General features: G+C 36.3%; 1 protein-coding gene across 3 annotated transcripts in view; it reads right to left on the bottom strand.

The window, feature by feature from the left end:
• The window catches only part of pde3a (phosphodiesterase 3A, cGMP-inhibited), a 97,507-nt gene that overhangs the window by 46,888 nt on the left and 25,803 nt on the right, over positions 1–24,816 (bottom strand). For all 3 annotated transcript variants that reach the window (XM_058772064.1, XM_058772066.1, XM_058772065.1), the window contains exon 2: positions 1,057–1,107. In XM_058772064.1, coding sequence (XP_058628047.1) covers positions 1,057–1,107 — 51 coding nt within the window. The remainder of the gene's footprint in view (positions 1–1,056; positions 1,108–24,816) is intronic.

Raw genomic sequence — 24,816 nt, 5'->3', positions numbered from 1 at the left:
TCATCCTCCAGGAAGTGACATCATTTTGGTGGGAAAACACTTTTTAGCATGAAAGAATGTTTCTGATGCACGTCCTTAAATTACACAAGCATATTAATATTTTGCATTTCCAGAGTTCAAAGGAGCAGCAGAGCAGGCCAAGAGAGATTATGTCACTAGGATGTTTGAAAGACCTCACATCCCGGTTACAAGCACAGGGTCACACACAGGTCACCAGCTCACAGACTCATTTACATTGTAGACATAATTATTAATCAGAGATCTAGCAACAAAACAAACAACTCACAGGCCCCACTTCACCCCAAAATCAAAAGAATAAGATTAGAAATTATATTTAGCATAAAGAACAATTCCGGACGATTAAAACTTGCTAGAGTGTGACATTATTTTCTTCACAATTAAGCACAAATGAACCACAAATTTTCAGTAATGCAATGCTGAAAATCTACTTTCATCTGAATGTTTTTTTATTCTTACATTGTAAATTATTTTTGAAGTTGAATAAAAACAAAGATTACTGGAGCTTACTACTTACAAACTACTTACAAACTACTTACAAAGATTACTACTTCAAAAGTTCGCGATTAATTCAATGCGTTGCTTTACATTTCCTTGTAATTATTTGTGAACTATACTAAAATTATTTCACCACCAATTTTTAGTGCATTATTTTTAATGATTCTTCATCAGATTCTCGTTATTCTTAACGAGATAATACACAGTTATTATTATTATTATTAAACTTCAATAAGCATAACTAAAAAGCAGTTTGACAAATATTACCATGATGAATACACAATTTATTTATTTTATTTTATTTTAGTAAGAGGCTTTCTGTGAATTTTGGTAGTAATATGCGTAATTGTTTGTAAAATAATGTCACATGTCATGAAATAATGTCACAATGCAAAGACCTTCGTAAATCTAAATCAGGCTTCATTTTTTTTTTTGTAAGAAAACTTTTTTTTTTTTTAGGATGAAATATGACCCAGAAAGGTCCTTTCAGATTCACTCTCAGACATTCATCAGCTCTTTTTCAATCATCCAGACACTGACCTGAGATCCTCGGGCGCCTCTTTTGTGGTCCCATTCTTGCTGTGGGAGCATCTGTGGACAGACAGACGGGATGTTAGAGTCACACACACACAGCAGCGCAGCACATATTCCATTCACCATTCACTATTCAGCATCTAGTGAGGCTACACGCTCTACCTCGCTCACTAAAAACACAGCACAGAGAGAGAGAGAGAGAGAGAGAGAGAGAGAGAGAGAGAGAGAGAGAGAGAGAGAGAGAGAGGGAGAGAGAGAGAGAGAGAGGGGAAGTATCAGGGCTCCAGGGATTCCTCCTTCTCTCTCTCTCTCTCTCTCTCCTCCCTCCTCCCTATCGCACACTTTCCATTTTGTTCAGTGACACACGCTCATAATTCAATTTCACAGTCAGGCTGCCTTTACTCGCCACTCTTCGCCGCTTAACAGCTTCTCAAAGGCTGTAAACTTTACACACTCTAATTAACAGACAGTAGGAGGTTCCCGCAGGGCGGAAAACAGGCCTCGTTGGCTCGAGAGTCGCACGTAAAAATGTGTCGCCCGCAACTGAAGAGCACCCTGTCCGAGAAACACCCGAGGACGAGATGCTGGGGACGCCCTTTCAACCCCGCCGAAATAGCCTCAGGACTCGAGCCTGGGAAACTGGACTTTTAAAAATAAAATGCAGAATATTTTCCTTTGGTTTGAAGGGAGAGGAAGCCAAACAAATGGCATTCTGTCTGGGTTTATTGTATACAGCGGGACAGGCTGTAAATCAGGGTACTTGCTTTCACTCAGGCCACCCTCAGACCTGCCAGCTCTCTGGCAGCGCAGGGAAACGCCACGGACATGACAGGACTACAGGAGTATGTACAGCCGGAGAACATCTTAATAACTTTCAATATATTCTCCAAAGTTGAGGGAAACAGTCATGGAAAAGACAAAAACAACAGTTCACATTTGATACGTGTGTAATCTGCACTATGAAAAAATATACATGCAAGATTTACGGCAAAAAAAATAAAATTATAAAATTGTAGCAGAAATTTACCGTCAAAATATGGTACAGACATTTTAGGTTTTACGTATTGAACTATTCATCTAACAAAATTTACATAATCTTAAAAAAAAAACATTTATTTAAAATAATTATAAATGTATATAAATTATTATTTTTGTATTCAATATTGATTTATTATTAAATATTTTTATATTTAATATATTTATTTTATTTTGGGTTATCTTAGATCTAGCTATGATTATTTTTAAATCACATATACATACAGGTGTATATATCAAAATATACTAATTATATGACCAGCACCTGTATACATATACATATACGTATATATATAAAAACAATAAAATAAACAATATAATATGTCCCATAATGTACAACAATAATAATAATAATAATATGTATTATTATTATTATTGTTATTATAATAATAATATAATAATGATATTAAATGATATTAAAAATGTGTTTTATTTTATCTTTTATTTATTTATTTTAGAGCTATTTATTGACATTTTTAATATCTTCATTTTTAATATCTTTATAAATTTTAATATATTTGACGCACCTAGATAAAATCTTAAGTGATAAAAATACCCATAAAGCCATTTGCACCGTGCTCTTTTAATTAAATATAGTACTAAATAAAAAATAAAATAAAATAAAAACATATTTTAGAGTCCCACAACAATAATAATAACAACAATAATAACAACAATAACAATAACATCAATTTAATGATATTATATTAAATAATATCATAATGATATTATATTAAATAATATCATAATGATATTTTAATATATTATAAAAATATGTTGAACTATTGACATACTAAAATCTGTTTTGTACCTTTATATAACAGACAACCCCAAAAACAAAAAGAAAGTCATGTCATCATTCAAAAGTAGCTTTTTCACAAGCTGAGGAAAACACTAATATATTAAAGTGCACATTATACACACAAATACAAAACATTAAACACATGACAGTAAAATAATGCAGTAAACATGAATTTAACAACATAAGTTGTAACCAAAACTTATATAATGTATATTTACATTTACATTAACATTTATCCAACGCGTCTTACAAATGAGGACATTAGAAGCAATCAAAACCAATAAAAGAGCAACAACACGCAAGTACTATAAAAAGTCTCGGTTAGCCTAACGCAGTACACATAGCAAGTGGCTTTTTATTTATTTTTACATTTTTTTAAGAAAACAAGTAGATAGAATATAGAAAAAAGAAAGCTAGTGTTAGTTTTTCAAGAAAAGCAAGCAGTTAGAGAATAAATATGCAATTGATAGAGGGTCAAGTGTGTGTGTTTTTTGTAATAAAAAACACAGATAGATAAAACAGAATTAGAATAGAGAGTGCTAGAGTTAGAGGGTCAAATAAAGATGGAAGAGATGAGTTTTTAGCCGTTTCTTGAAGATGGGTAAGGACTCAGCTGCTGGGATTGAGTTGGGCAGGTCATTCCATCAGATGGGAACAGTTAATGAAAAAGTGTGTGAAAGTGATTTTGTGCCTCTTTGGGATGGCACAATAATGTGTCTTTTACTTGCAGATCCCAAGCTTCTAGAGGGCACATAAGTCTGAAGTACTGAATTTAGGTAAAGGGGTGCAGAGCCAGAGGTGGTTTTGTAGGCAAACATTAATGCCTTGAATTTTATGTGAGCAGCTATTGGTAGCCAGTGCAAACTGATGAACAGAGGCTCATTAAAGATTAATCTTGCAGTGGCATTTTGGATTAATTGTAGAGGTTTGATGGAATTGGCTGGAAGACCTGCCAAGAGAGCAGTGCAATAGTCCAGTCTGGACAGAACAAAAGCTTGAACAAGGAGTTGTGTTGCATGTTCCGAGAGAAAGGGTCTGATCTTCTTGATGTTAAATAAAGCAAATCTGCAGGACCGGGCAGTTTTAGCAATGTGGTCTGAGAAATTCAGCTTATCAGTCAATCATAACTCCAAGGTTTCTGGCTGTTTTTGAAGGAGTTATGGTTGATGAGCCTAACTGGAAGGTGAAATTGTGATGAAGTGATGGGTTTGCTGAAACTACAAGCAGTTCTGTCTTAGCTAGGTTGAGTTGAAGGTGATGGTCCTTCATCCAGCAAGAAATGTCTGTTAGATATGCTGAGATATAAGTGATTATAAGTATATTATATATATATATAATCACTGTATATAAGTGATTAGAAAAAAAAAAAAGAAAAAAAAAAAGAAATTATAAGATGACATTCCTTTTCACTTCCAAATCTAATTTAACAGTATTTTACTGTAAAATTACATGAAATGTGCCATTAGTTCTTTTTCAGTTTTTCATTGTACAGAGACAGGGAACTTACTTCAGGTAAACCAATTAATTTTTTAATTCTGAAGTCATAAAATATGTCTTCCTTCTTTGCACAGTAAATACGTACAATGGTACATGAATATGGCTATCATGACACAAGCACTGTACTTTTCTGCTAGTTTTCTTTCTGTCTGTCACACAGCAGAATGATATTTTGAGAGGCTGGAAATGGTTCTGTCGTTAACTCAGTGTCAATCAGAGGAATCTCGGCCGGGTTACATAATGTTATGTAAAGGCTCTCTGGCCGAGGGTCAAGCCGTGTCCTCAGCTGCAGCTTTAGGAAACCAATGACTGTCATTCATGACATTGCCATCATGCATTCATTCATTAGTTTGACCGCTTGCTAGTCAAAAAGGCTTTTCTGGTTCTTAAGAGGCCTAAAACACAATGCCGTTTCTAGGGATGATTCACAAACCATCTGTTCTTTTAGTTTGGTTCGGCAATAAAGCTACAAGGTTCTACGCTGAAGCATTATATGAACTTTTATTTAAAAAATATAGATTTATTATACATTTAGAATGTCAGAGTGACATTATGAAACAGGAACTACATATGAAATGCAAAAACAAATCCTTTAAGTTATTTAACAAAATTTAATGAACTGATTCTCAGAAATGAATCAGATTTCACGGTGTGATTTGCAGCTTAAAGGAATAGTTCACCCAAACACGACAATTTGCTGAAAATTTACTTACCCTCTGCAAGGTCATCCAAGATGTAGATGAGTTTGTTTCTTCATCAGATTTGGAGAAATGTAGCATTCCATCACTTGCTCAGCAATGGAGTGAATGGGTGCCATCAGAATGAGAGTCCAAACAGCTGATAAAAACATCACAATAATCCACAGGTAATCTACACCACACTCCAGTCCAGCCATTAACAGCCAAAAGCTGCGTGTTTGTAAGAAAAGAAAAATCCATTATTAAGATGTTTTTAACTTCAAATTGTTGCTTGGGTCTAAAATACGAGTCCTCTACTCATAATATTGCTTTCTTCAGTGAAAAAGTGGTCTTGTCTGAATCAGGAGAGAAACCTGCACAGATTCATCACCGTTTACAAGCCAAAACAGTCCAAAACAGCTCTAAAAAATATGTGAGAGACAACAGTAGATGGATTTTTCACCAGAGGAAGTATGGACTCGTATTTTAGCCAAAAGCAAAGGGTTGAACTTCGAAAGCTGAAACAAATCCATCATTAAGGCATTTTTGTCTTCTCAAGATGTTAACTGATGGTCTGGAGTGGTGTGGATTACTTGTGGATGATTGTGATGTTTTTATCAGCTGTTTGGACTCTCATTCTGACGGCACCCATTTACTGCAGAGGATCCATTGGTGAGCGAGAGATGTAATGCTACATTTCTCCAAATCTGATGAAGAAATAAACTCATCTACATCTTGGTACATTTTCAGCAAGTTTTAATTTTTGGATGAACTATTCCTTTAAAAACTGTTTTTTTTTTTTTTTTTTACAACAACAACTACAACAACAATAATCAGAAAATAAGACAAACATCAGTAAAGTTGAATAGGCAAGTCATTTTAGTTGAGATTGAGCTTCAGGACAGGTGTATCTGTGGTCTGAACAAAACACCTTCAGTAGGCACTAACTTCCACTAGGACAAAACACATTTTCAGATGACTTCCCGAGAGAAACACTTCTTTGAAAAGTCAACACAGCACAGGCAAAGCCTCAAGGTTTTCCAAAACCTGCCAGCCTTCTGGTCTGGGGTTTATTTCACCGAAACAGCAGTGTGGCATTTAGCTGCTATATTAATAACAGAGCCTGACGTAGATCCACCCTCATCTACCGCTGTTAAAATCATTAAACTATTCATAAAACGCAGGAGAATGGGCAGAGGAGAGATTTTCCAAGGTATTTCAAAGGCTTTCCTGCTCGCCGCGGCCAGCACCGTCACTCACTCAAATCAGCCTTTATTTACAGATAATTGAACTATTACTCCACTTGCCCTCCATTTTAAAGCAACAGAAAGATATTTGCAAACACAAAACAGCACCTAAAATTGGATTTAACAGCATCTTCCCAAATATTTATCTTCCCCGATACAAAAGCAACGCTCGCTAGAGAGGATTTCTCAAGGGACCGACACTAACAGGCCGTGTTAATGAGATTTCTCTTTATTCAGACGTCATTGTAGCGAGGACAGACAATAATCTGCCATTAATAACCGAGCTCTCCTCTTTTCTAAGCGAAAGGGGTGAATGGAGGAGAACTAGTCGTGACAGAGCGGCGAGTCTCTCAGAGGACTAAGTGACAGATGAGGCAATCCTCATAATAAGGTGCATGATGCAGCAGCGCTTTAATATTGCATGAACGAGCTGCAGCCGGCAGTCCCACTAGCAGCAAAGACACGCTCTTTTCTCACTCGCTATTTCTTCATCTCTCCAGTTGTGTTCGGAACGACATACTACCCTTCCATTGCTATTTCTGCAGTATGCATGTTGTGCACTGCGTGTGAATGTTCTCAATGAATGGAGTGAGTACCTGCTATGCACTGAGTATGCACTGTATGGGACTTTAAAGTATCTTTTTATTACGTATTTTTATTTTTAAAATTATCATTGGATTAAAAAGCATTGAGCTAAATAACTCAAAATCAAAACTATAATAATAATAATAATAATTATTATTATTAAAAACAATGCTATTAAATATCAATTTTACGGTTATTATTATGGAACTCCTTTATTGCCTTTTTTATTAAAAATATCCATAAATAGAAATAAATATAATTTATAGGACTCTAAAATACCTTTTTATTGACAGATTTTCTTTTGCAGTTATTATTATTGCATTTTTAAAAAATTGATTCAAAATGCATAATTAGAGTCCCATAATTTATTATATAAATTATAAAAAGTATCTTTTATTGCCATTTTTCTTCTACAATAGATGAATGTAGGAGGACAAATTGTATGCAATATGAAATATTTTGTATTTATTGTTATTATTATTATTATTATTATTACAAATTTATACATTATAAAAGTATATTTTATTGGCAGTTTTCAATTTTATATTTGATTAAAAATATCCATAAATAGATCACAAAATAAAATAATTTGTTTATACTGTAATTTTATCAAATTAAATATTTGACCCCCCCAAAAAACTAAATTCTGTTAAAAATAAGGACTAAATAACTGAACACTTCTCTAGGAAATTAGGTGATGTGACAACAATGTAACATGCTGCTGAAGTGTCAAATGCATATGACACCGTTTCACATACTCTTATTATAAAACAGTAGGCAGTATGCAGTAAGCATTACACTAGTATTCCATTCAGGATGTTCTGCGTGTTTTTGTAAATCTGTCAGGGTCACGTGACCTCCCTCAGCTGCAGCAGCCGAAAGCAGGACTTGAGACGCATCTCTCAGCCATTACGCCGCTAATGCGCTTTTAATAATGTAGAGACTGTGGGTGAGCTGGAAATCACACAGGACCGAGGCAGCCCAGCGCTAGATTACCGCTCGCTTATTTCACAATGATTCATTCATATCCACCGTCCCGCGCGTTCACGGGTTACTCCACACACACTCGTGTTGTCTATCGCTTCATTTAAACGAGCCATTTCTCAAGCCCTGCGTTCAATTGTTGATGAGAAAGAACATAAGAGGCTAAAAAGCTGCAAATACGCTCCTTATTTGTGCATCTGCGCGCTATGAAATGTCTGTGTGCACAGACTGTAAAGTGAAAAGTCTCGTCTTTGCAATGAAAAATGAATAATAGCCTCCAACCATTCCAGGCACTCACCACTCGCTCCGCATGTCAGCTCAGGCTGGATTCAGCACAAATTGCGCTCACACTTAAATAAGGCTGGATTTTTAGTGAACTAGGCTTCTCTTTTGTCACTTTCTGTCTCTCTCGTTTAATGGATTTTATTTACAGATGCTGTTTTTGGTGTCCTGCAGGAGGCGCAGTGAATGCAATCCTAATGGCGCCACAGCAGTGATACTATGAGAGTTACTGTGAGGAAAACACTGCTGAGCTGCCAAAACACTTCAGAAAGGAAAACAGAGAAAGAAAAGTGATGTATGCATATAGACCACTCTCATACAGATGCATCTGAATATATTCCAAATCATAATAATTAAACATTTGCATGCAGAATATTTTGGAAAGATCTCAGCTTAATGTTAGTGTTGATACTACTAATATGCATGTCACAAACCATTTACTGCCATAATCAGACATATTTTAGGGAATAACGCAGGATATTCAACAAGAAAATTTGCAAGGAATGTGCATTAGATAGACAGATGCTATTAGAACTGTTTATCATTTGCATAGCACTTTAGCAAGGAAAGGAATATACATATAGATATGGAAGCGCATTTCTGCCACTGAATAAAAAATAAAAAAGATAATTCTGACTTTTTTTCCTTGCAATTGTGAGTTTACATCTCCAAGTTCTCCTTTTTCTCAGAATCACATCATATGAACTCGCAATTCTGACTTTTTTCTCAGAATTTCAAGGTATAAAGCCAGAATTGCGGGATATAAACTCGCAATTGCGAGAAATAAAGTGAAATGTTTTGAAATACATTAAATGTTTTACTGCCGTAATCTGACATATTGTAGGGAATAAAGCAGGATGCTCAACAAGAAAATATAAGGGACATGTATTAAGAAAGTTAATCTGGCCATCTGACAGACATATATTTATCATATCATTTGTTTAAATAAAAAAATTTGCAAAAAAATGGCAGAAAAACTATATATGGATATACGTAGCATTTAGTTAATGTTTGCTTTAAAACTGATAATATGCATATCACACATTTGTAAAAATGAACATTTACTTCTATAATCCGACATATTTTAGAGAATAAAGCAGGATATTCCACAAGAAATGTGTGCATTAAGAAAGCATGTCAAGACCATTTTTTGATTCGATGTTGACTCTAAATGAACAAAGCTACAATTGAGAGGCGTTGCATTCAGAGTCAACTGATTAACATATGCGCATTTAGCAGACGCTTTTATCCAAAGCGACTTACATTTTACTGGAGGTATACAATTTATCAGTTCAAATGATATGTAATGATACATTTTTAAGCAATCTTTAAGATCTTAGCATTACATTGAGCAACACAGTGATAAACAACACTGGCATTAGTCACTTATCACAACAATCGCTTTCTGCTCTGTTAAAGAACAGCCTAGATATTTGTTTAAAGACAACAGCAACTAACCAAAGTCCATAAGAGTGATTTGGATGTGGTCATACGGTGCGATAATGACTTTTCAGTGTCTGCTCTAGGTCACTGGGCCTGACTGGCGGTGGACATCCCTGTGCGCCTGTGAAAACTTATCTCTGTCAGCTACGGTCCATTCTGTCTGCTGCTCCACGCACCAGGGATTCTGTCCGCACAAATATCCCGGCCTAAAGACAAAAACAAGAGAGCTGGACAGGAAATGCTTGGCCTCCCCTGAGACCTCGACCTCTGACCCGACTCAGATCCAGTCCCAGAGGTTCGGCGGAGGGGTGTTGGGTAAAGGACCAAAGACCCTGGAGGAGGAGTTTAAGGTTTCCAGGAAAAGAAAGACAAAAGCATTGGCCAGACAAACCTTCATACTGTCAGAAGGTTTGAGGTCAGAGATAAATCGAGAGAAATAATGATAAATAGAACAATAGTGAATGATAGAACGATAGATAGAAAGACAGAATGATAGATAGAACGATAGATAGATAGAACGACAGAAGGATAGAACAAAAGATGGATGGATGGATTGATGGATAGATAGAATGACAAAAGGATAGAACAAAAGATAGATGGATGGATGGATGGAATGATGGAAGGATAGAACAAAAGATGGATGGATGGATGGATGAATGAATAGATAGAATGACAAAAGGATAGATAGATAGATAGATAGATAGATAGATAGATAGATAGATAGATAGATAGATAGATAGATAGATAGATAGATAGATAGATAGATAGATAGATAGACAGAATGACAGAAGGATAGAACAAAAGATGGATGGATGGATGGAAAGAATGAACCAACGAACAAACAATGAATAGATAGATAGAACGATAGAACAAAAGATGGATGGATGGATGGATGAATGAATAAATAGATAGAAATGACAAAAGGATAGATAGATAGATAGATAGATAGATAGATAGATAGACAGAATGACAGAAGGATAGAACAAAAGATGGATGGATGGAAAGAATGAACAATGGATGGATCGATAGAGAATCACACTGAATGAACGAGCGAATGATGGATGGAATGAACGATGATCTATCTATCTATCTATCTATCTATCTATCTATCTATCTATCTATCTATCATATTTTATGTACAGTAATCTGTTTGGCAATATCCTTCATTGCAGTACCACATAAAAAAAAATCTCTTATTTTTAATATTTCATGCTTATTATATTTCTACAGATTAAAAAAAAAAAAAATCTATATATATATATGCGTTAAGCCTCTCACATCATTAACTCCACATGCTAATCATAGTCAGTGTGTCTGGCTAAAACACGCTATGCCAGTAAATCACCTACTGTATTCGCTATTTGACTCAGCTCAGCCACAACTCCAGCCAAACTTCTCTGTCACACTTGCGTCACTCCGCAGGAAGGCCAGATTTACAGTTCGTATCAATACACATCAGGAATAAACCAGCTGCCTAGCAAAGATGAAAGCCCTTTGCAGACCTCACTTCAGTGTTGACCGTGGACTCGCACAGTTAACCTGCATTGTAAAAGTCGACACATTCCAAGCCGTTTGCAGCTTCGCACAAAAGCCCCAACTTTTAATAACGCCAGGAGTCTGACTGCTAAAACGTATCCTTCAGTGCCACAAGGGCCGCTGTTTAAACCCGCTGAACGGCTCCACACTGCAACCCTCTGTGCTCCAGTCAAAGCGGCCAGAGGAACAAATTGCTCCCCGGGACTCCATTTTCAGTTTTTTTGCTGCACAGAGCCACAACAGCGTTAACACCATATCATTACATGTTACACAGCATGAGCAATGGAACGGCCTGAGCTAACGTGACCAAATGCATCGAGCCATAAAACCTCGGAAAAGACACACGCGGCAGTGGCGTTTGGCAGCGCGGGGCCATTTGCAGAACAAAGAGCCATTCGTTTCAAACTACGCCGTGCGGTAGCACGACACGCGGCACTGACAGAGCGTGATTAAGTTTACTCGCCGCTCCTAATATATTCTCGGGCTGTGAGAGCTGTCAAGCAAAGGCTATTAGAGGCCACTTGCAGTGACCAGATGAAGGATTTTCTCTCGCTGAGGTGTAATTGACTGTATTAGGGATGATGGGATTGCGAGCAGTAGTTCGGATCTGCTTACGGCGGCTGCTCGCTGTCAAGCTGATATAGCCCACGTTTTGGAAATGTCAGGTTTGTAATGGATGAAATGCAATGGCGATTCTAGACAGGGATGCTTGAAATGAGCTTGATGGATCTTTTGCATGCTCGATTGTGACTGACGGCCACTCGGAGATGTGTTCCCATGGCATCAACACCCTGTGAAGGATCAGTGTGTGTTTGTGTGTGTGTGACAGAGAAAAAGACAGACGGAATGTGTGTGTCGACATCATTATTAGCGCTGGTTAGCGAGGCAATAGAGGAGAACAGGGACTGTAAACTGCTATTCTCCAATTCGTTCATGTGTCACTGCTTTGTTAAATGTCAAACGCTGAGCAGAATGTGAACTCTCGCCATGACAGATCAAATTTAGTCAAAGAAACTGAATCCAATTGCAATGATACAGGGATTTACTGCATAGCATAGAAATTCAACATCCTGGGAAATTAAGTGTTATTCCACCCTGACCCACACACACAAAAAAAAAATCATTATATTACTATTGCAATATTTAACATATAATTATATAATATTAAATAGATGTTGATTTATCAAATATGATAAAATATATAAACTAAATACAAAGTTGAAAGAAAAATATTAATCTAATCTTTTAAGAAATTAGATTTTAGCCTTTTTCAAGCCAAAGTTCAAACTTTGCTTTTTTAAATCTTTCAGTGTGAATCCATTCATAATTCAGCTTCCTTACATTTAATTTTAAAAATATGAAATTGAATAAATATTTGTGTTTGAAATTTCACAAATATATTTTTTGATTTATGCAAAAACTAAATTTACAGTGGCATCCAATAAAGAATGGAAAGAAATACCATCCTGAAAGCAATAAACCTAAAAAAAACAAAAAAACAAAAAAATATAATATATATATAATATATATAAAACAAACAAATAAATAAGGAGAAAAAAAAAAAAAAAAAACTACTAACAAGACAAGACAAGACATCTCTCCCACCCCAAACCCTCAGAACTCAATGTGGTGAACTATTTCTTTAATTGATTTCAAACAGTGTCCATTAAAACTTAAGTCTTCTGGAGAGATGACATGCTGTTGAAATTACTGTTAAGCTTGTGCAGGTGAGGACAAGCAAACAGCCCCATATATTGACACACGTTCAGGTCGATTCGCTCACAAACACACACACACACACACACACACACACACACACAAACGGTCATAAAGATTCCTGCTCAAGATGGTGTCGGCTCCAACAAACTCAAGCTGGACCACCCAGCACTGTATATGCTCACCGCTGTGAGTTACAGCACATAAATATGGCATCCTACGTCAGTGACAAACTGGCCGGCCGCTCTTCAAGAGGTGACAGTCGGCGCCTTGATTCTCACCGTCTCCAAATGCTTCATCTAAACAACCTCTGCTCTCTGTTAAAACGTCAAAATCACATGCAACCTTCACGTTTCGCCAGTGGGCACGGGTTAAAACAGGGCATAGCGAAGCAAGTGACGAATCTGTTCTTTGTTCGTACGACAGGCCCTGAGAACATTGTGTTCACTCAAAGTGCTTCTGGCCAATTAAAAGCCTCCTCTCTCAGCGCTGCCTGCTGCTCTCCAGGTCGCTTTGGGGTAGTGAGTGAGAGTGACGTAGGCCTGAGATCTCATGCTGTGTGCACGTTGCTTCTGGCAGGGCCTTGTATGGAATAAAAGCACTGGAAAGGAGACTGCCAGTCACACAATGGCCTGGGAAGAAGAGCCAGAAAACGAGAGCACGGCACGGGCACAGCGCTGAAGGTCTTGACCTCATTAGCGTAACTAGAGATGCACAATGAGGCTCATCGAAGCATCTGTCGAGTCCCCTGTGCGCCTTTGCCAGACGAATTGCATTTACACAGCGACGTTTAGACTGTCAACAGGCTTCGTCTGCTTCACAACAAATAATCCCTCAAGTCGAATTACTTTTTGTATAGTGCTACCTTAGTACTTTACCACAGAACAGGTTTTAGGGCTAGGTTATATAACAATATATAACAATAATACGAGTGGTCCTGCAGATTTTTTGATCTAGCTTTATTGTATTCAGTGTTGTGTAGCACACATATCAGTGCCAGAGGTCACTGAGCATTCAAGAGATTTAAATGTTGGTCGGTTTTGATCTATTAAGGGATTCAAATATCGGTTGCTTCTGTTCTATAAAGACATTTAAATATTTGTCAGTTTTGTTCTATTATGAGACTTAAATATTGTTTGAATTTGTTCTACTAAGAGATTTTAGCGTTGGTCGGTTTTGTTCTTTTATTTAAAAGTTATTTAAATATCGGTCAATATTGTTCTATTAAGAAATTTACATATTGATTTTGTTCTATTAAGAGATGTAAATGTTTTTGTTCTGGTTTGTTCTTTTAAGAGGTTTAAAAATCGGTTGGTATTTTTTATAGATTTAAATGTATAGTAAGTCAGTTATGTTTTATTCAGAGATTTGAATATCGGTTTATTTTGTTCTATTAAAGGGGTCATATGATGCTTTTTTAAAGATCATTATTTTGTGTATTTGGTGTAACAGAATATGTTGACATGCTTTGATGTTCAAAAAACACATTATTTTTCAAATACTGTACATTATTGTAGGTCCTCTATGCCCTGCCTCTCTCAAACGCTTCATTTTCTTCAAAGCCCCTCCTTCCGACAAGCGCAGTCTGCTCTGATTGGCTAACTGGCACAGTGCATTGTGATTGGCCGAACACCACAAGCACTCGTCGGAAATGTAACGCCCCTTTCCATAATCGTGAGCTTCAGCTTTCAAAATAAAAGTAAAGGCAGTTAATAATGTACTTTGTTTTACCATCCGTTCAAGCCCGAGAGGAACAGAGTCGCGTGACAGACACAGTGATGAAGCTCGTATGTGTTTGCACACAAGCCGCAATTAAGACAGCTGACTCCACTGTGATGTGACCCTCTGTCTCACACACACACACACACACACACAATGCGAAAAACTCTGCATTTGAACAGTCAATAGCAAATACTTACACAGTCGCTGATTCAGAAGCACCAGATTGCCATAGCAAAGTCAGAATTACCTCCTCTCCTAGGTTCACGAAACGGTCGTCCATTAAATGCGTTGCTGTTCTGTTGTAGGTAATCTTAATGATTCCTAAATGCATCTAATTTCGGAAGGCTAAATAAAGTGCTTTTGCTTTTGCATAGAAACACACTGCGTCTCCCTGACACAGCTGCATCAACACTACTGCGGTTACTGAAACCACGCCTTCTTTCTTTGCGTGAACATTTGGGTGGCATTACGCAAATATTTCCACATCGTGACGTTGACATGTAGGGGTGTGTTTGAATGAGCCGTTTTAGGGGGCGTGGCAAAGTCTTAACTTTGATAAAGAATATCTCTTTGGTTTTGAGACTTTAGTCTTTGCAACTTCAGGGATCTTATCAATGCACAATCAGCTTGTAACACTCCAAAGAGAAAGGAAAACTTGAAATCGCATCACATGACCCCTTTAAGAGGGCAAAACTAGAGCAAAACTGGCCGATATTTAAATATCTTAACAGAACAAAACTGGCTGATATTTAAATCTCCTGATATAACAAAATTTACCGATATTTGATTCTGTTAACAGAACAAAATTGACCGATATTTGTTCTAATAAGAGATTTAAATATCGGTCAGTTATTAGTTAAGATATTGTTGATATACACAAGTTTTTGAGCCGTTTCCGCTCTACATTCTAAGCTCCTCCCGTCGATGCAATCCACTTCCGTTCTGGCGAGCTGGGCTTAGTTTCGCTAGCTAGCTCCGTTGTGCCGACAAAGCACTGATATCGCAGTGACAAAGAGGATGTAAACAATTAACGTTACAAAATGAAGAAAAGTGGTTCGGGAACGACGTGTGCGGTAGTTGATTGCAAATACTCGAGAAAGCACTTTAATGAGTGGTTAGATAGAGAGTGCTACGATTTGATCCCAGACCGTTCCCATCATTAAACACGCAATCTTTCTTGTTGAAGCCATTTGTTTAGTTTCCTCAAAACAATTAATTCATCCAGTGTTATTTATGTACAGTATGAGCTTACTATGAATGATGAACTGTGTTAAAAGAAATTGTAGCACTCTAAGGAGCATAAAGCCTATCATTCATGATCGTAGTTCAGTGCAATAATGAAATGAAATGAAATAACATCAAACTTTATTTTCACTCAAACAGTACAGGCACACTGATATATTGCACAGCATAAAGAGATAATGTAATGCAATTTATTTTGGTTTTAAAATGCTGAGATATTTACTGCAGAAAACTGTCAAATGTTATTAAAAATAAAGCATTCATGAAGCATTCATGAATTATTTTATGACAAACATTTTACTGTCTTAAGTGCACTCATTTATTTAGCCTATAAATTAAAATAATAATATTAACTATTATTTTATTATTATTGTTGTTGTTATATATTTAGGTTGCATGCATTTAGAAGAAGCTTTTATTCAAAACGACTTACAAAAGAGTAACAAATGACTCCAAATTCAGTCACAATGCCAGGTTTATTATACAATAATAATCAAGTCTAAGATGATCACAAATTAAACAAGATTTTGATGCACATCTTTCTTATTAAATCGTTGTATTCAACTCGTGTCCGTTACAATTTGCTGTAGGCCTATTCCACATAATAATATACAATAAAACAATATACAATATGATTCGTTAACATGTAGGCTACCTATGAGCTTGCTGCATGAATCCGTGAGTACAGTTTACAAACCCGTGGGAGCAGTTGCGGCATGCGCACGGATTATGAATCTGTGGGTATGGATTGAAAAACCGAGGGTACGGTTTACAAAATCTGAGCGCAGATTGAAATTCGTGGGTACGGTTTATTAATCCGTGGGCACGATTTGTTAAACCGAGGGAACAGTTTAAGAATTTGTGAGTACGGTTTATAAACTGAGGGAACGGATTGCAAAACCGTCGGCACGGATTGTTTTTTTTTCTCCTACAGGTGACTTCCCGGGCTCCGTACCTTCTCCAGTCAAAATAGTAGAACCGTGTTCCCAAGCTAGCATCATAATCGCTGTATAATCGCTGTGTTTACACCGGCAGACTACTTCCGGCGGAAATGAAGTGCATTTGTGTAGAGTAATGGCGCCGCCCGGGATTGGGCGCGTAAACTTGTGTATACTTAAATATTGGCCAGATTTGTTCTATTAAGAGATTGAAACTTTTGGTCAATATTGTTCTGTAAGAAATTTAAATATCGGTTGGTTTGTTCTATTAAGACGGACATCTCAAGTTAAAAGCTTGATGCTCGGGCACATGTTGAGAGAGAGAATAATTAAGGGATTTAGCCAATGGTTGGTTTTGTTGTAAGCGAGAATAGACAATTCTGGCTGGAGCATCTACCTAAAGAAGTTCCCTGTGCTTTTCTCAGAGAGGGTGCGCGTTTCTCCTCCAATGCATTATCTGGTCTTGTGCGCATGTGTACCTATTCATTTGACTGGAGGGTAAATATTTGGCTTGGCAGGGTCAGCGGGGGCCCGGCCTGAGTAAGTGGCACTGAGGGAATTCTCTGTGTTCCCGCGGGGAGAGACAGGCACTGGCAGCTCCTTTGCAAAGCCCAGCTGAGCTCGCTGCCAGTGGTCTGCACGTGGAGCCGGCACGCTGTTTTTCCCTTCATGCATCTCTTGAATAAAAAGCGGACACACGGCGAGTCAACGCAGCTCTAAATGTCAAGTGTGATATAGAGGCACTTACGTCAAAATAAGATAAGATTACAGTGGGCTCTGCTGGGGCATCGAAGGCAGAACCCTCAAGTGCATCAGGAAAATGCATTAGTGCATGACAAACAGAGCAAAAGAAAAGCGTATTGCTTATTTTGTACGCACTGAATGGATTAACGTTGTCCTGCACCAACTGAAGGAAATTACAGCAACTATATATATATATATATATATATATATATATATGCATAGCTACAATTAAAATAATAATGATAATTTATTGTATTCAATTATGCTAGTGGTTAATTTTAACTAAAGTAGTTCTAGGTCCATGACATGAGTAATCCACTTGAAAATATTTGTTTATGCTATAAACCATTAACTCTTGATGCTAACTGTTGTTTAAATATGTTGTTGTTGTTTTAGAGTGTACAGTCTTAAAAATAAAGGTTATTTATTGAAGAATCAATGGAACCTTTCCATTGCACAAAAGGTTATTTATAGTAAAAAATGTTCTTCACACTAAGAAAAAAAAATGGTTCTTTTAAGAACTGTTCACTTAAAGGTTCTTTGGGGAAACTAAAATGGTTCTCCTATGGCTTTGATGCAAAAACCCCCTCCTGAAAGCTGAAAGTGTTGTATGCACATGCTAACCATCGCAAAGCACTATAAATCCATCTTTACTGTTTGCTAATCCCTCTCAGATTTGATTTCCCTCCCTTGGAAATGTGCTTAACTCTTCCTGGTGTGTTCCTGCCTCTCATCTCAGCTCAAATCTCCACACCTGCCTGGCCTCTGAGGAATCCCCCTCATCCCGGACGAACCCCCTATACTAAGCGGGTTAGACTCACTGCCCATGCGAGCGATGACTCATGCTGCTCATCAATGGCGTAAATCCCATCAGAGATGCTCATCAATGCTAATTAGGCCCAAATGGGCCAGGCAGGAGGCCTGTCGATCTGCACAGCACTCGCTCTCCGATTGCTTATTGATTCGATTTGCCTCTTGCGTCACGCAGACCAGTGGCGATTCAAAGGGACAGGTGAGGAGGATCATACGGAAGAACATTAGAACATTGGTTCATTACTAAAGAAAAAACAAACAACACGGCCAGCTGGAGAGAATACAGACGTCTCCTAGCTCATTAGCGAGGGATCTGCCTTGTGAACTGGCCACCACTGTTTATTCATGAGGCTAAATGTAAAACGTTTTGAATGTATGCACAAGGGTTGGACAAAATTCAGAATGGAAGAATTTGAGAATTTAGATTTTAGAGAATTTAGAGAATTAAGAATTTAAAACAAAATGTTGAACTGGAATTTGAATTGAAATGGCAGGAAGAGGAATTTACTGAATCGTAATAAAGAATTGCATTCTGGGAAATGTTATTCCATCCAATAAATAAAATATTATTTATAATAATTTTATTAAAAATAAAATTTAAAATGTATTTAATTATATATCACATCATTTATTTATAATTAGATTTAAATGTATAATTTAATATTTACAATTTAAATGTATAATTATTCAATTTATATCATTAATTGCATTATTTATTAATCATTTACTATAAATAATTCCAAAATCATCTACATTTTCATTTGAATGGCAATTATGCATCTTGTTTGCTACCTCAAACTCACATAATTCCATTCCAGTTCTAAAGGAAGCATGCACAAGCATGCATGCAAATCTATACTGTAGGCCATCACTAGTATCATTAAGTATTTTTTGTTTTCAACATTCGCTATCCCACAGAAAGAGGCGCTCACTATTAAGCAGTCAGGACAGACCAAGAAGCACATGTTCAGCGCTAGTTAGTGTAAAAGCAAGCTGAAACATACCCTCTAAAATGAAAACAGAAAACTGGGCCACATTTGCACTGTAAAGTCTGAAGCCACCCCGAAGCACACAAATCTGGGCCCCTGGTCAAGACTGATTTTACTCCATATGGGAAATTTGCACTTTTTATTACAAATTGCGCATTAGTCTAATAAGAACCAGACAAGACACAGACTACACCTCCCCGAAATGCCAACCCAGAGCCAAGCACATCTGAAAGGGTCTTTCTGCTCGGAAAAGTCATTGCGGGGCAGCCAAGTCTGCATTTTTCACAGCATTTACCTTGATTTACCTCGATTTAACCGTTTACAGTATCAGTGAATCACAATCAGAAGCATTTTTAGAAGATCATACAAGCCTCGATCTGAAATAATTGCCCGCTGTCGTTACGGATCTCTCTCCTGGGACTGAGAGACGCACCAAAATAGACCAGAAATGATGCACAAACTAAAGTCGGATGCGTCGGAACTGTGATCAAGGTGGAAATTTGATGTCTCATCTGTCCTTTGAGGCCTTTCTGAGCTTGCCAATAAGGTGATGTGCTGTTTTTTCCACTCGTTTTAGCACGGGTGACATCAGCGCGGGGCAGCGAGGGGCTCTGGATGGCCTGTGATTGGGTTAGTCCAGACTAATGGCCAAGTCTGTAGAGGGACTGCATTAACCTCACACACAGCCACACTACTGATTACATTCATAATACTAATGAGAACGTGTCTGGTGTCCCAAATCAGAGTAATAGAGCCTAACAGAAACCCGAGAGAGAGAGAAACACACACACACTCACACAAACCTGCTGTTCTCCATCCGTAACACCATCCAGCTGCTAGAACTGACAATAAGATCTCTGAAAATCAAGTAGTTTTGCTTTGTTTTTCAGTAAAATATCTAAACAGTCTTAAATCAAGATACATTTACTTGAGAAGCAAAATGACGTGTCTTGTTTTCTGAAAATACATCAAAATTAAGGGACTTTATGCCTAAAACAATAAGAAATATCTGCAAATGGAGTCAGAAAAAGCTTTGAATGAAGTTATTTTTTCTTTCTTCACTGACATTTTTTTCGTGTTTTAAGTATAAACTTAAAAAAACCCAACTAGATTTAATAATAATAATAATGATATTAAATACTGCTAATAAAAATAAACAGCATTTTGCCAATAATAAAATAATAGTATGATAAATACTATGAAGAATATTATAAAATGATACATATTTTAATATATGTAATACTTCTACTACTAAAAATAATAGTAAATCACTTTTTCTAATAATAATAATAATAATAATAATAATATACAGTATATATTAAATATCAAACCATTTATATAAAATTATAACAACTGCATGATAAATACTATGAAAAATATCTTAAATATTCAATTTGAATTAAATAACAATGATGATAATAATAATATAAAATACTATACATATGATTTTTTTTTTATATATGCACTTCTACTAAAAATACATTATTAACCAGGTTATATGGCCTCATATTAATTGACACTGCATGCATTATTTGTAATTTTGCTTCTCAAGTAAATGTATCTTGATTTAAGAATGTTTAGATATTTGTACTGTACATGCCGCGCTTGGTTTGTTGAAACACAACCGACTTTCTAGGCATGTTGTATATTGTTTGGTTTTATTTGTTTTAGTTTAGCATTAAAAACCTCCCAGCTGAGGCATTTTAAAAGATTTAGTATTTCAGAAAGTTAAATAGTAATAAATCGTAAAGATACCGGGTTGAATTCTTCTCAGAAAATCAATCATTTACTTTAAAGGACGACAATGCTCATGAATGACAGCAAGAACAAGCCATTTTCCAGAACTTTCTACATGACACAAGTTTTCTGAGAATCTCCGAGCGTTCGAGACACCGGCTTCATTGTCCATCGAAGGTTCAGAGCTGGCGTTGCGTTTACAGCCAGCGGTTGTCTCTGAAGCCCGGATAAGTGTCTTCCAGGAGCACCTTACTGAAGCTGCTGTTTAATGAGTCAGAGAAAGCATGGAGAAAGCATGCACGATCGAGCACACACCATCATTCACAGGCCAACATCCATCTGCAGGAGCCTGTGAGCCTGATGATTACGGGAAATGTCCTCTCATACGTCAGTGATGTTTACACTGCCGCTGCTTATGGACCAACACTTTTCCAAAAACACTAGCATACAGCTAACCGCACAGTATATAAAATGAATAGCTATGCCTTATGCAATAATTTATAATAGAAGTATGCTGTTTAGCATCCTTATATTTGCATGTTGTCACAGGGTGTGAAAAAATTAAAGTGATATCAAAACTAGCATGCTCTTGGGCAAATAGAAGGGATAAGTCAACAGCACTGCATTGTGGGATAGACTATGCAATGAAGTGTGCTTTGCAGACATGCTGTACTAAACAGCATTTTAAATAATAGTAATAATATACCTTTCGTTCTTTAATATTTTTAATTGTTTTTAGCTTTTTTAAATTAATGGTTTTCATTTAAATGTTAAGTTTTGAAATTTTGTTGTATGCATTTGTCATTTTTATTTAATTTCTTTCTTTTTTTAAAAATGTGTATATATAGTATATACAATTTTAGCTTTTAGTTTTGGACCTGTTTTAGTTATTTTAATACTACAATTGATTGCTTCTGTTGTCCTCATTTTTAAGTTGCTTTGGATAAAAGCTAAATGACTATATGATATATAAATATAATCGTAATAACAAAAACAATGTCACGGTGCACACAGCGGGGAGGAACGAGGAACACAGAGACGAAGATAAACTCAAAATATACAGTCTTTAATCAAATCCAACTCAAACAGGGCAAGACAAGGCAAGGCTGAGACACACAGGAACACAAGGAACGTAACAAGTAGACCAGACGAAAACTAACTAAACAGGCAGGAACTAAATACACAGGATAATTAACTATACACAGCTGGAACATAATCTAAACAATCAAACTAAATTAGGACAGGAACAGGACGGACCAAATATGGGCATAGAGGGGGAAACACACAAGACAGGACTGACAAACAACAACATTTAATAATAATAATAAAAACAACAACAACAATAATAATAGTAAACAATTATATAATAATAAAAATAATATAATTCTTATATAATACTGTATTTAATGTAAATTATGTTTTAAAATATTTATTTTCTACTACTACTACCACTGCTAATAAACAGGATTTTGCTAATAATAATAATAATAATAATAATATATTAAATCATTGACATTTATATGGCATTTATATAATAATAATAATAATAATAATAATGTATTTAATATAATACATGTTTTGATATATGTATTTTGATGCTGCTGCTGCTAATAATAATACTTATTATAATAAGCAGTTTATTACATTAATAATTATAATAATACATTTATTAAATAGTACACCGTTTGTATTAAATAATAACAGTTAAATACAAGTATGATAAGTACAATGAAAATACTATAAATATGATAAACATTTTAACATCTGTACTATTAATTATTAATATTATTAAGCAACTTTTCTCACTTCAAATGAACTGAGACGCTGCATGCAGTATTTGTACTGTAAAAAAAATAAATAAAAGTACATATTATGTAGTATGCCATAACCTTAAACTGATATATCCTTAGAGCGGATCCAGATCCTAATCCCAGAGAAGCAGCTGATGGGGGAAATGAAATAAGGAGTAGTGCTTGAGTCAGCATCATTTAGAGCGAACCGGGACCTTGAAAGTACAGGAGCGCATCTTTGTGTGCGGAGAGACTTTGGCCAGTCTGCGGTAACCATGGCGACGAGAGTGGCAGGTGACGTGTGTGAGACGTATTGTGGTGTGTTACTCTGAGGGAGAGAGTCGTCTACAAACAGCAAGAGCAATATAATCAACATCCTCTCTGACTCAGCATGAACACAGATTGGAGGACTGGGAAACAACTTCAGAAACAAAATCAAAACTACAAGCCGCCTAGCAACCATCTATCATCACCCTAGCAACCAGCCAAAACACCCTAGCATTGAGTTTTGCAGTGGTAAGCATTACTTTATCTAGTTAACACTGGGATAGCTTTTATATTAAAAGTTTTTAATAATGCACACATACAGTGGAAACACTTTCACCCGTATGATTACAAAACAGCTGATGTCCAACATTTACTTTTCTAGCAAATTCATCAGGGGATGCACAACAGGGAAGAGTTCATATCAGAAGAATTAAGTTCATAATTATCGTTCAGCGGGAGACGATCATTAAACACAAACGGATATTTACCCTGATTAGCAACTCTATTTTTGACTCTTCTAAAATAAATGAATAAAATGGGGGGGGAAGAAATAAATTAAAAAATAAAATAAATAAATAGCACATCAAAAGTTTGGAAGACAGTGATACTGCTAATACTAATACTACAAATAACTAATCATGAAAGTCACATTAAAATTTGATAGGATCCAAAGCAAAATTCATAATATATGGTTTATAATATATTATGTATAATTAAAAAAAAAACAATTATAATATATACAGTGGGGCAAAAAAGTATTTAGTCAGCCACCAATTGTGCAAGTTCTCCCACTTAAAAAGATGAGAGAGGCCTGTAATTTTCATCATAGGTATACCTCAACTATGAGAGACAAAATGAGAAAAAAAAATCCAGAAAATCACATTGTAGGATTTTTAAAGAATTAATTTGCAAATTATGGTGGAAAATAAGTATTTGGTCAATAACAAAATTTCATCTCAATACTTTGTTATATACCCTTTGTTGGCAATGACAGAGGTCAAATGTTTTCTGTAAGTCTTCACACACTGTTGCTGTAGAGCAGTAATGTTTTGGGGCTGTCGCTGGGCGACACGGACTTCAAAGATTTTCGATGGGGTTGAGATCTGGAGACTGGCTAGGCTACTCCAGGACCTTGAAATGCTTCTTACGAAGCCACTCCTTCGTTGCCCGGGCGGTGTGTTTGGGATCATTGTCATGCTGAAAGACCCAGCCACGTTTCATCTTCAATGCCCTTGCTGATGGAAGGAGGTTTTCACTCAAAATCTCACGATACATGGCCCCATTCATTCTTTCGTTTACACGGATCAGTCATCCTGGTCACTTTGCAGAAAAACAGCCCCAAAGCATGATGTTTCCACCCCCATGCTTCACAGTAGGTATGGTGTTCTTTCTCCTCCAAACACGACAAGTTTATTGCCATTAATACAGGTAACGAGTGGAGGACAGAGGAGCCTCTTAAAGAAGAAGTTACAGGTCTGTGAGAGCCAGAAATCTTGCTTGTTTGTAGGTGACCAAATACTTATTTTACCGAGGAATTTACCAATTAATTCTTTAAAAATCCTACAATGTGATTTTCTGGATTTTTTTTTCTCATTTTGTCTCTCATAGTTGAGGTATACCTATGATGAAAATTACAGGAAAATTACAGGTTTTTGCCCCACTGTGTATATATATATATATATATATATATATATATATATATATATATATATATATATAT

This window comes from Onychostoma macrolepis, chromosome 04 (assembly GCF_012432095.1).
Source record: "Onychostoma macrolepis isolate SWU-2019 chromosome 04, ASM1243209v1, whole genome shotgun sequence".
Lineage (NCBI taxonomy): Eukaryota > Metazoa > Chordata > Actinopteri > Cypriniformes > Cyprinidae > Onychostoma > Onychostoma macrolepis.
This window is presented reverse-complemented; position numbering and strand designations above follow the sequence as displayed.